General features: G+C 37.0%; 1 protein-coding gene across 9 annotated transcripts in view; it reads left to right on the top strand.

Annotated features, from left to right (window-relative positions):
• The window catches only part of LOC108141085 (diacylglycerol kinase eta), a 55,308-nt gene that overhangs the window by 4,682 nt on the left and 36,670 nt on the right, over positions 1-13,956 (top strand). For 8 of the 9 annotated variants that reach the window (XM_041709216.1, XM_017264267.2, XM_017264264.2 and 5 more), the window contains exon 2: positions 5,828-5,941. In XM_041709216.1, coding sequence (XP_041565150.1) covers positions 5,915-5,941 — 27 coding nt within the window. In that variant the 5' untranslated portion in view covers positions 5,828-5,914. Of the gene's footprint in view, positions 1-5,827; positions 5,942-13,956 lie in introns of those variants that run through there. The other variant, XM_041709217.1, reaches the window with a different exon arrangement.

The following is a 13,956-nucleotide window of genomic DNA, read 5'->3' as shown; positions in this document are numbered from 1 at the left end:
TATTTTAGTAATTGTATGATAAAACGATTTAGTATAAGAAAAAGTATTTCCTGGTATTCATCAGACTTGTTTTGTTATTTTTGTCCATAAGATGCAATTTTTTATATAAAGAATTTTGATTGAATATTCTTTACATCCAATTTAGAACAAACAAGAAAAGAATCAACTTCGGCAAGCCATTCCTATGATTCCTACGATTTTACTTAAACGAAACGCGCAAATTTTAAATAATTAACCCATTACTGGATCAAATCAATTTAAAAAAGCAGCGGCATAATTTTCTCTGTACATTTTTTCGAATGTTCATATGGGACCTACATATATGATAAAGCCATCTGATCCGGCTCGTTCCTACCTTCAATAAAAAGACAGTTACAGTCGCAATCGTAGTTCTGAAATAATAAATCATGACTATATCTCGAAGAACTAACAAAAACGTGGAAAAGCAGCAACATTATAATTTTTTTTCCAATTTTTTCCGACTTGTATACAACCTGCAACATAAAGACAACTTTTGGGAAAGTTTTACGCAGGTAGCTTTAAAACTGAAAGACTAATTAGCGTAGAAACGGACAGGCGGTCATGGCTAGATCGACTCCCCTAGTGATGCTGAGGAAGAATATATAGTATTCTAACTGAAGTTATAATACCTTTTGCAAGTGTAAAACAACGTTCGGCACCGCGGACTTAAGATACTATACAGCTAATCAATATAATTTGTTATGAAAATATTTCATAGAAAGCTACGTCAGTTTTTCTTTATAAATTGAAATGTTTTTTTATATTCCGTTCGCCAATTTTTTTCTATTATTAAAGTCAGTTAAATTGTTTCTTTAAAGTTTCTTTTTCAGACTGCCTTATGATATTGCTATGATTATACAAAATAAATAAAGTTTTTACAAAAATAAAATATTTTATAAAATAAATTATTTAAATAATTAAAAAAGTAATTATAAAAGAAAGCCATTACTATATATTTCTATAAATTTTAAAAAATTAATTTTTAAAATTGTTTTTTACGAATGTTTCAAAGGGAGCCTATATAATTTGATCGTTTGCGTAGAAACGAGCAGACAAACGAACAGATGGACAGATGATAGGAAACAGCTGGGAAAAATATTGATTTCAATTTTAGTACATTAAACCGTTCGCAAACTCGATTTCTATATTAGGAAATGTTTAAATATTAAATTAAGAAATATTTGGCTTAAATATTTTCATAAGAATAAATTGATAGTTTGTTAAAATGAGCAAGAAAGTCGAAAAAAATGTACAGCTCTGTTATCCATAGTTTTTACAAACTTTAAAAAAAGTATTAGGTTGGAACGCTATAATCGAGTGCCCCTATTAAATACTATTTATATCCGTTACGAAGCTTGTCAATTTAAAAAAAAAAGACAAGAAAGAAAGCTATAGTCGAGTTCCCCGGCTATTAGATACCCGTTAGAATGGATGTCGTAAAATCTTGAAATATTCTGGGTTACGAAGTTATACCTATAATCTTTAAACCCAAAACTCTAGCCTTAATAGTTTCCGACAGACGGGCTTGATTGACTGTGGCTATCGATCCTGATCAATAAAACATATACTTTATGGGGTAGGAAACGCTTTATTCTACTCGTGCGCGCACAGTTTTGGACCAAGGACCTTTTACGCGAAAACACGATACAAAGTAATTTGAGGGGGAAATGCAAATGCGGAAAAGATTTCATTTTTTCGCCCTGAGCCAAGAGTCCTTCGACTTTGTCACAGGAATTACCATGGCGATGCAACGAAGCGTCCTCGCTAAAGTTTCTGGAGCGGAAGTTGCATGCAAACTGGTAAATGGGAAGGAGGTGGGTTCATCGCTTTATATGCGTGTTGCGTGTGTCGAGAGTTTATGTTTCAAGTACTTTAGTGCACTGCACTGCCAAAGGTCATTGGAGAGGAGCAGTTCAAGAAGTCGGTAAAATATTTTAGTCGTTGCTGCAGGGGTCAGGGGTCAAAGTGGCCCCCAATTGATGATTGCTCCGGCTAAGCTGGACGCCCGTTTCAATCATTTAAGTGCATTATTAAAATGTAATCCGACGCTGTCCATGTAGCGCAATATGAAATCAAATTGTATAGACTTGCGGTCGCCGGGGAGAAAAAAGGCAAGACAGAGCGGACCGTTCATGTATTTTAATTAAACGTTGCTATAGTCGCCGGGTTTCGCCAATAAATAATCAAAACGTTGGAAAAAGAAAAGAAAGGCAAGCCCCAGAAACTCCGCGAAGCCCGAGAAAATATTCAATTAAGTTCTTTATGGTTTTGGTGTCATTTTGAAGCTTCTTAGGCTCCCCCTCCTCCTCCTTGTTGGTATACCGCGTCGTATGAATAATGTACCAGGCGAAAATTAAAGCTCTGCATGCTGTCTATTTGATGTTAACTATACGCATCGTTGCACTGACCCTTTCACCCAACTTTGGCCTTTCGATCCTTATTGTATTTTTATCCAGCTGCCAATGCACCCCCCGCTACAATTTTGGCACCAGTTTCACCCCCCCTCGATTGTCCAACTGCAATTTGTACTTTAAGCGGAGCATTATTTATGTGTGATGTATGGCATTCAAAGGCTGAGCAAAACACATTTGCCTGATTGTGACAGTCAAGCAACATCCAAGTGCTTCCATGTGGCGTGGCCCCATAAACACACATGTGTTAGTAGAGGGTAGTGTAGGCCTTACACATGTCAAACCGCAAAACAATAAGCGAACGCTAAACAAAAGCAGCTTAGTGCAAGGGCTTGTTGGCAGTGCTTAGGTTAGCGTGCTGCCAACGCTGAAGGCGACGGCAGTGAGACAATAGAAAGAGTCTAAACAGTGGAAGCACAGTGCGGGCCAGTCGTTTATGAACAAAGACGTTATCAAATATTTGGCTAACTAATTGGGTGCTGTCCATTAGGGTGGGTCAATGTGCCCAGCAAATGAAAAATTATGAATTTTGTTAAAAATATTATAGTTGGCACAGGAAAATGTCACTTTATTAAAATTAAATTGTATTTATAATTCTTCTTTAAAGCTGAACATGTTTATACATATATACAAATTAAGAAAGGCCCAATTTAGAGACTCAAAATTTTATGGCAAAAAGGTAATCCAGGAAAAGTTAAAAAACAAAGTCGAAAATAAGCACATAAGTTTATCTAGTCAATAGCGTTTGTTTAAAATAGGAGAAGTAAAAATTTGCTCATTCCAAACAATTGAAAGACAATTTAACAAAATTTGTCTGTAAAAAATAGCTAATGTTCCTTCTGTCTTAAAACCGTATTTATTTGTGAGACAATTAAGAATAGACGCTAATGTTATAGTTCAATAAAATTTAAGTGTTTTTCTAATTATGTAAGCAACAATATTAATGTTTCCTCACCGATCAGCTTTTGGGGCTTAGTTCAGTTTTCCAGGAGATGCTCATAAGAATGAAATCATCCCAAGTGCAAAACCTCATTTTCGATAGTTCGATTTACAGGATAATTTCAAAATTGAATGAGTTACGGATTTTACAAAATTGTTGCTGTTATACCCTTGCAGGATTTTATAATAAGAGTTAGAAGTTTGCAACGCAGTGAAGGAGACATTTCCGACCTTACAAAGTATATATATTTTTTATCAGTATCACTAGGAGAGCTGATCTAGCCATGTCCGTCTGTCCGTCCGCCCGTTCCTTTAAAGCTATCTGCATGAAACTTTCCCAAAAGTTGTCTTCCTGTTGCAGTTAATATATAAAGGAAACAAAATGAAAAAACATATAACTTTGTAGGTAGTTTGTAAAAATATTTTTAGTTCTTCGAGATATAGTAGGGGGTTATTATTCCAGATTTACGGTTTAAATTTTATTAAAATTTGACGACTATACGATAGCGCTCTCATGGAAACTATCGGAATATTACAAATAAATTGACGATATAGTAATGTTTTCAGAATGTAGAAGTAGGCTTTTAATTTTATTAAAATAGGAAAACGATATCATTAAGCTATGATAGGAACAATTGAATAATTGAGCTTTAAAGAATATTTATCTTTTGGAATAGCTGCAAGGGTATATAAACTTAAGCTTGCCAAAGTTTGATTTATTTTTTGTTTTTCATAACTTTTGATCCGTAGGAGATATCTGGATGGTTTAATATTACCGAAATCCTTTAGTTATCCCCGTTCCCATAATTATGACAGCTGCTGTTGAATGACGGCCTCAGCCATTTAAATTGAACAATAAGTAAGCCTTATACTGTAGATAAACAAAGTCAGAAGTCCTTGCCAACTCTTGTTTTTTGCCTTCTTCGATGGGTTGTCTTCAATGGGCTGCTGCCGCAATGTCCTTGAGTCTGGCTCTTCTTCTTGCTACGTGCTTGTTGAAAAAAAGGTTGAATTATTTACGAATATTTACCCAGACAATTGGCCAACTGTTTTGAGCCATCAAAAGGAATTTTTTACGGTAAATCCAATTTCTTTAATTTAAAGCTGTTTCACTTGTTTGAAAAAGCTGCAAAGTCTGAGTAAAAGGGAAAGGGGTAATTTATTCCCTGTACATAATATATTCGCCGCGGCGATTGAAATAAAAGCAAAACAAAGCAGGAAAAGACTTGTTGGCGAAATCTTTGCCTGCCTGAGTAAGCAACAACAGAAAGTATATGCATATCTATAGACCGGCCTTTTTATTTATATTGTATCTTTTTACCTCAAAGAAAAGAAGGAGAAGAAAGCGAAATGAGGGGCTGGTGTCGGTAAATCATAATCAATACCCGGCTAGCGAAAATTTCAAACTTGCTTATCGTCATGGCGCTGTCTGCTTTTGGCTGGCTGATGGACTCTGGCTTTGTGGGCTTTATCCTCGGCCACTTTGGCGTATACTTGATGTGTCAGCGATTGGCCTCATGTCCGTCTCACATGATTGATTGACGATGATTTATCTTGGCCTGATAGCCCGTAACTTTGATTTTTAGTCACAGTTTTTGTCCTCTTTGTGTCTCTTTTGTCGAATTATAAATTAAGCTTGATTCTTATTTCCTTTAAGGAAGGCTTCAGATCTCGCTTTCAGTTCTTTTATTCTTAATTTCCATATCTCTTTATTATTTTTTTGTACAAACAGAAAGCAACTTGATTGTGTGCAACGTCCGTTGATTTTTACAACGTTTTTTCCATTATTTCTTAAAGCTGAATTTTCTTTTAGTTTGGGGCTGAAGGGCGCCCCCTCCAAAGCATAAACGGATTGCAACTTTGTTTACTCAGCCAGCGGCATTCGTTCGATTTCTATATCCCCGCTTCGTCAAGTCGCAAAATTGGTCTGAATCAAAGGATTATTTGTCGTATAATTGCCCCAGATTATTGCCACTTTGGTCGTCTTTCGCGCCACGCTTATTTACACTTTTATGCCGCGCAAATAAGTGTGAATAGCGGCAAAAGCTGTGTGTGGTTGCTCTTTGTTTGCACAATTGATTGCTGGCCATATTGAAGCCCCCACTGCTGCCCACCTTTGTCCACTTGCCATTGGCATTGGCCTTTGTTAGCCTGCAGCCAATTATTTGCTGACATTCAGCCGACGAGTGCAAGTGACGGACCCCGCAGAGAGCGTCGGAGTTGCTGACCGAAGGTCCTGCGTCCAGTGCTCTGTGCTCTATGCTCTGTGGGCAAAGTGCCGAGTCCCATCTGTGTCTGCAACATGCCTGGCTCCCCATTGTTATCATTCTCGGCCCATTGACTCCGAGCCGACCAGTGTCAGCTCATCAATTGCTAATTGCCCCTGGCGAATCGCTGATGAAGTGTGTTCGTAGTCAAGCTGAAATTGCAATCACTTTGTTCTGTGTTCTTTGCAGGCTGCCATCATCAAAGAGGGATTCCTCCTGAAGCACACGTGGTCCTTTCAGCGCTGGCGACGTCGATACTTTCGCCTGAAGCGGAATATGCTATTTTACGCCAAGGATGAAAAGGTACGTTTAAATCTTAGTCTAAAGTGAGTTCTAACAAAGATGAAAATGGATAAACGTGTACCAAAATGTTAGTTGTGTACTCACTAAGCCGTGGCATTGCATCACATAACTGCAGTGAGTAAATTTGCATAAAAATATAATTGTAATTATATAAAATATAAACTTAACTGCAATGCCAATGTTGATCTTTCTCTACCGTTGGGTTGAGTATTATAATTTTTCAAAGATATCTTCGTCTTCTATTCCTTAGGTTTGTTTTTCAAGTTGCAGACAGGTGTACTCAGTTAAACTGTTAACATTTTTTTAGTTGTAAATAGAAAACCATTTATAACTGCTAGATCAACCAAAGATCATAATCACTAGACTAGGATAGAAACTAATAATTTGTATGTGCCATTTTCTGCTGAAAAAAGGAATCGATAGTGACCCGACCACTTTGTAAAACCATTTGTCCGACCAACCTTTCACTTTTTTGCCTGCGGACTTGTGTTTTGCACTCTCAAATTGCGTTGCAGCAAATTGCAGGATATAATTACCAAATGAAATTACGGCGCAGCTTGAAGGCAAAACAATGTCGACAGACAGGCTGATTGAGGGTGGCGAAACTAAAGGTTAAAAGGGGGAAAACCAGACAGGTGAGACAGACAATAAATTGGTTTATTGCGTGCAGTTTTCTCCTGATCAATAATGAAAGCTTTTAAAATGCCCGCATTACATAGGACCCCCTAATAGAATCAGTATGTGAGCGAATTTTCGGTGGCAATATTGGGGCCAAAGGTCGCGGCCTGATTGCAGTGGCTTTTAGTGACTCAATAAATCGAACCGCCTCCCCTGTCAATGTCAAATGAACTCGATTGCGGCGTGCCTGCCATTAAGCACGTTAACGAAGCTAATTGCCTGGTAAATCAATTATTTATGGCTGGTCTTCAGTTCAAGTTTCGGGCTAGAAACAATGCCATCGGGTGCTGAAGTCTTAAACAGATTACGCAACTCATTTTAACTGAATTCCCCTCAATTCAAAACTTAGTTCCTAGTTCCCTGCAATTGCATCTCATCCGATTGCGATTGACGTCAATCCAGCATCTAAACACGCTTCGAGCGTAAATTGCAATTATTTCGTAAGCTTTGAGAACGGTACGAGACCCTTCAGCGCCCAGTTTTGCGTTATGAAAGAGCTAGGAATTTATTACGTATGGCTTTCATGTTAGCACAATGCGAAGCATTAGAATGCGTAATGGCCTTGTTTGGCGCTCCAATGACGCGTCTCCATTGTGCAACAAGTCGAGGGCGTCTACAAAACTACACGTAGTGTTACCTTTTCCCGGCTTTTGACTCTAGGTATTTTGTAATGTAATGACAGGTTGCCATGGACTTCTTGGCCGCCCAAATAATTAGCCTCATTAGAGGCCGACTGGCGCGCCGGGAAGTAAAACCAACCGCCAACATTTATTTTGATTAAAAATTCTTTTTGATGCCCAATAAATAGACCTTTAGGTGCCGCTTTATTAAAAGGTTAATATCACCGGCGTTCGCATTCTTTGGCTGCCCGAAAAGTGCCTGCGAATTCATTAAGCGTAGGCACGAAATTTCAATTATAATTACGCATACGCGATGTTGTGCCCAAGTGGCTTAAACGTTGGGCAATTTGTTGCCGTAGTGAACTAAAATAAAAAGGGCACGATAGAAAGCTGGAAAACCCAAACAAAAAAAGAGCGGCAGAGCAAACTACGCGTGCCAGACAAGTACGCGGCCAAACCTAAGACAGTCCTAAGTTAAGGCACAAAAGGGATAAGCCTTTGGCGGGTTGGTAAAAAGGAAAGGCATTTTGAGGGGTTGGGATTTTGTTAGCTGATGGTGATGCTCATGTTGATGATGGTTGTGCTGCTCGTAAAAGCGCAAATTTTTGTTTGCATTGTTTTCATCGCAGCCTTCTCCTTAGTCCGCTCCTTCGGCACATATTTCTCTCTCGTCCTCGTTCATTTGGCCTACAGCCGCGAGTCCCTTTTCGGCATATAATGCTGGAAAAACAAGTTTGTGGGAAAACTCACCACAGTTGTAAAGTTGTAGTACTCGGCTTTTGGCCATGTGCGCGCTTCCACGCAAAATTATGGGGATGCTGGGCTTTGGCGTGTGCGTTTTGTTTTGACACGTGAAAGCTTTTTGCGAAAGAGAGTATTAAAGCTCTGGGCATAGGGTTGTCATGTTCTCTGAAGTTTATTGAAATTAAAATTGAAAAAATTTTAAGTCGAAAGTCAATAGGTAAAATAAAACATGTTAATTAATCAACTTTCAAATTTGTAATAGTATTTTTTTTTTATGGCTGTAAAAATAAATATAATAATAATATTATATAAGAGCTTTATTGTACTTTTTAACTTAAATTGAAGACTCCTAAAAAAAACTTTTTTGTTCACAAGTTACTTAATAAAAACTATCATTGAGGAAATCAAAGTTTTTCTCAGTGCCACAAAAGCTTTTTCAGCAGTGCTCCCTCCGCCGGACCCGAGCGTACCTGTAAATATTTGTATCCTTTTAAGCGCATGGCAGGAAGATGGTGAGGAGCAGAAAGACTGGCAGCCAGCATGTCTGTGTGTGGTGAGTTTCGGCGGAGGGCCAATAAAAGCGACTGTTTGGCAGGACGTCAGCTCAGTTCAAACTCAACGAAGCATTGTGCCACAACTCAGCAACAGCGAAATAAACAGCAACATCGCCAGTATCATCAACACCAGAAGAAGCCGAGGAGAGGGCCTATCAGGTCGACTAATTAATTATTTAGCCGCCAATGAAACTCAACATCGATACAGTTAAAAAAAATTAATTTGCGACAAGTGTTGATAAAACTTCATAATCACAATTAAACAGTTATTTTGGTTAATCCCCGCGGGGCGGCGTCGGTAAGGAGAGCTTATTAAGCCTTCAGTGCCTCCAGTTTTGTGTGTGAGTTCGCAAGATGTGAGCCAAAGAGACAGTAGAACTTTCAGCCGTAAACCGAAGAATCAACAGTTCCAAAAACCATAAACTAAACGACTAAGTCACCGCCAAATCAATAATCTGTGTGTTTTTCGGGGTAAGTTTAGGCAGCTCGCAAGCCCGAGTCCATTTCCATTTTATTTTCGTTTCCATACCGCTTTAGGGTAAATCATTTTTCCGGGGCTTACCAAAGATTCCGACGGCTTTCGTTCGAATTAATTCTGGAACAAATACATTTGTATGTGGAGATTTGCGAGACTGCCAAAACTTTTAATTGGTTAATTTAATTAATGCGCGCTAGTTGAGCTCTCTTAGATTGGGGCACAATACATTTATTTAAACTTTATCTGAACAGACGTTGATATATAGAGTGGTGCTCTGTCTTCTCCCAGCTATAACCTGTATAATTCTATCCTCAACTGACTTCGAACAGTTAGCACACCCCCACCCCATCGATTAAGCACTGACCTTTTCTCTGAGCCTGGTGATGTCTGGTTGTGAATGGTCAACTTTTCGTTGAGCTCGTTCCCCTAATGGCGAGCGGTGCACTTTCTGGCTAATTACCTATGCAAAGCCATCCCAGAAAAGCATATGCGTATGAAAAGGCAACAAGAGGCTGGCAAGCAATCAGCCAAAGTGACTATCTCGGGACCAGTGGAATTAAAATTTAAAGGGGCAGGGAACGGGAGAAAGGTGTTATGACGAAAACGATACAAGAGTAAGCTTTGCTCGATAATGGACTGCAGGACTTACTATCCTGGTGTCCTGATAATACTAGAAGCGAGCAGGGCGCTTCTACACTTAAGAAAACATTCCTTTTATTAAGCTTAGTACGTTTAAGGTAAATAAATAAATTATACTCATAACCGATTACATTTAGGTAAATATTTTAGCAAGCTAAATATTTGTACTAAGCTCAATAGTTAAAAGTATTACTTAAACATGACCAACGAATCATTAACCATAATTATCCGATTCAAATAGTTAACATTTACCAAAACTAAGTTATTACAGAATATTTTGCAAAGCCCAGGTTTCGCTACAACTTTTTTTATTTTTCCATTGCATTGTACAAAAAACAGTTTTAGAAAAAGGACAATTTTAGCACCAAACAAAATTTAGCACCAAATAATTTAATTGGACTTTATTCCTGATAAAAATAGTTTTTTAAGTAATGAACGGAATAAAAACGTAAAAACAGATCCGTCATCAGCATTGAAAGTGTTCGGAAGGAGAGTACGCCATTTTGGCGTTTAACAAATTTGTGTTCTTTATTATACTAAAATAATATACTAAAATCAAAACTGTAAAATAATAAGAAAAAATAAGGTAGCCTCGAGGTAATCGGCAAATTGAGGAGATCCCTGAATATATAATGGCAAACAAATTGAAAAAAACGATTTTTAGTTTAGACTGAGGAACTTTGGATTCGTAGGCCCTATTACCGGTATAGCCATCGGATGTCGATGCCCGTAAATGTTTGGGATCAAGATGCTTTTTAAATTTAAAATAAACTTGTTTTCCTATTTTCAACATATCTTATCAAGAAAAGTGTTGTCCTATTGAGAACGTTTTTTTTAATCAACCCATTTGTATCTATATTTTTGCTTAGTATATATATATATATATATATATATAGCTGTCTTCGCAGTGGCAAATAATTGCGTGCTGCGAATGCTATCAGCACTTTTGTCCTGGCTTGTGCGTGTCCCACACATTGAGCATGATGTCCTGCGGCCGTGTGCAAATGTTTGCTGTGTTTAGTGTGTTGAAAAATTTACATGGCGGCCCGCTCCCTTCGAATAACGCTTGTAATGTTAGCAGTGGACAATAGCACATTGCCATTTGGTCGTCCTTTCGGTATTCCGTATTCAGTGTCATGTGTCCAGGTGTTCGTGTGTTTGCCAGGAGATTATGGTCCCATGCATGTAAAACCGGCTTTCTCTTTCTTTCTTATCAGCCAATTTTCTTTAGGACCCGTGGGCTCATTAAATTTACAAATCATGTTCGCATTTTATTGCTAAGCTGGATTAGGAGGACAATAAGTATACCGACAAAAATCGGACGAGCGTGGTGATGTGATCCACTCTCGGTTCATGGCTCTTCTGAACCCAGCATTAAAAGATTGTACCATTGAAAAAATATGACAAATTCTTAAAAATATCTGTTACCTACATATAGTTCCGCTCGTAAATTAAACCAAGATATTATGAAGGCTTCGGAAAGCCAAGTTTATATACCCTTAAAATAAAATATTCTATAAAAGTTTGAAAATGTTTTCCGATAAATATTTGGATTGTTCCTATGTAAGCTATAGAGCGTCGTTGTCCGATTTTTATTGAATGAAACCATTAAACAAATAAATATAAATAGTACACAGTTTTAATTTTTTGTATTTATTTTCTTATTGCATATATGGGAGCTGAGAGACTAGTTTTCGGTAGAAACGGTCGGACAGACGAATTGATGGACAGGTGGACGGATGGGCGGACTGTAGGCCGACAGACGGACATGGCTGAATTGACTCTCATCACATCACAGGAGCAGCATCAATTCAGCATAATACTTTATAATGTCTTCTTCACTGTGTTGCATACTATTAATTGAAATTATAATACCGTCTTTAGTAATACCCGGAAAAGAATCACCATTTCAACTCAAAACATTAAAAAGCTATTAAGCCGAATTACACTGATAAAAAAGTGGAATATTAAAAATAAATACCAGACTATTAAATTCAAAATTGTATACACAATTAAACTAAATATTAAATCATAACATTAAATAAAATGCATATTATATTGCATAATTTAATGTAAATATATTTGATTTGAATAGATTTTTATATTTAGTTTAAATTTAATTCAGTTTAAAATCAATTTGATAAAAAAATGTTCGATTACACAACTTTAAAAATAATAATGTATTAATATTTTCATATTTAAAATACCTAATAACCGCAATTAAAGCGATAAATGTTTAAATTAAGTACATAGTATTTGTGTATTTTTTTACCAGTATACTAATAATAAATGAAACATTTGAATTACTCAAAAACAATTAAAGTCATAACAACCAAAACTTCTGATTTGTATCCTCAACAACAAAAATAATATAAAATGTATTTTATATATTCAACGTGCTCATTTCGTTTAAAATTAAATTTTTAAGCGAAAACGAAAACAGTTGGCCTGCCATTTAACCACATAATGCTTTATGTGACGTCATCTGTCGGACACTTACCTTCGGTAAACAGTCTGAAACTTTGCATTTTTTCAAGCTATTTCGTTGCAATCTCGATTAAATTTTCATAAGCGAAACCACAACCTTGGAAATCCATTTGGTTTGCCTCTAGAATTAGCAACAAAGGCCCTGTAACGAAGGTCGAAAGTTTAAATGGGCTTTTTGAAGGGGTCAAGGGTAAGGGTAGTAAGGGGCATACAAATGTGGACATAGTCAGGTGTGCAGGCATTCTCTTACAATTTTTATAATGGTGTCAAACGTAGTCTTCCAAGAAATTTATTACTATTTTCATTGCTATCAATTTTTAACTCAGAACTAACAGAAATTTCAAGGACAGATCAAATTTAACAACCACCCTGTCACATAACAGCAGGCTTCAGAAGCATTAAAATTAAGAACACATTTATCATAAGCTCAATTTGCATGTGATTCTTACATTTCTTGTCGAAACCGTCGATTATTGACGTTATTTGCTGCCTTACTTTTAAAAAGGTTTTGGGTAATTTATGTACACTTGGGCGGTCTTAGTTTGTATGGAAATGTGAAGGTCCTACTAGAAAATATTTGTCAGAAAGAAAATGTTTTTTTTTTTATTTACCACCGTAGTGTTCAAAAATACCGTTTAAAAACTTTAACGTTACTGCTCAAATAAACTTGATAGAATGTCAGAAAAATGAGGGCTATAAAATATATTCATCCCATAACAATAGCTTGTATATATGGACTATAGAGAATCGGAAATGTCTCCTTCCCTGATATTCCATCTTCTGAATTAATAATTCAATCTACACATTCTATTTTTTGACTCATAATGTGACGAAATCTAAAGGTTGACATGGGTAGAAATGGGATTCAGATTTTTGCGGCACAAATCAAATGAATCTTATTAAAAACTTTACAAAACACCTAATGCTTAAAATAAAACTTTTGGTCGAATTACTTTGTTGTACATTAAATTATACCACATTAGGGGTGGGAATAAGCTGTGCTTTTGGACCGTCCTTATGTACACCCAATGACAACAAACCCAGTTAGGTCACACATGCCCCATTCAATGTCACGTGCCAAAACTTGAACAAAAGGGACATACATTTGTTTCCAGTTGTTGGGCTAAATCGATGGGCTGATATGGGTCTAAAACTACAAAAATTAAGGCAGCCACATGTGCTATTTTAACAAACTGCATAAACAAACTAAGTTCAGCATGCAAACGAAATGTATTAAATATCATGAGTATAAGCGAATTTAGGGATATCGTGATATCCATAATGCTAACAACTTGGCCAACTTGAACTTGAACGTCCAGGGCCCTCCTCTAGCCAATACTATATTCAAGATACTATGCGCCACAAAATTTGTTATCAGGAACGTCGGATTTTAAAATTGCGATCGTTACGACTTCATTCCCTCGTTAAGAGGTGTTTTTTTTATTAAACCCATTTGAGTGACATATTTTAAGAAAATGAACACAAGCTATTAATTACAACATTGTTAATAAACATTTGTTAGATCTGTTTGAGCCCATAGTTTGGGCCATCTTTTTAATTGAACAATTCTATCGATGCTGGCTGAGACATCCCCTAATATTCGAGGCTCTTAAGGGCAGCAATTTCTAATAGAGAAACTGTCTGTTCGGCAATGACGAGCTGCAGCCAAATGAAAAATGTCAACAAGATGAAGGATATGCGATCCGGCAGCAGCAACCGGGGAATTGTTGTAAAGCAGACTCAGTTTCAAACCCAGTCCTTTGTTGAAGTCAGACCCAGCTGACGTGGATGTAATTCCTTTCGGCATTCGCACAC

This window comes from Drosophila elegans, unplaced genomic scaffold (genome assembly GCF_018152505.1).
Source record: "Drosophila elegans isolate 14027-0461.03 unplaced genomic scaffold, ASM1815250v1 contig_476, whole genome shotgun sequence".
Taxonomy (NCBI): domain Eukaryota; kingdom Metazoa; phylum Arthropoda; class Insecta; order Diptera; family Drosophilidae; genus Drosophila; species Drosophila elegans.
The sequence above is the reverse complement of the archived record's forward strand: the minus strand, read 5'-3'. Positions and strand labels throughout refer to the sequence as shown.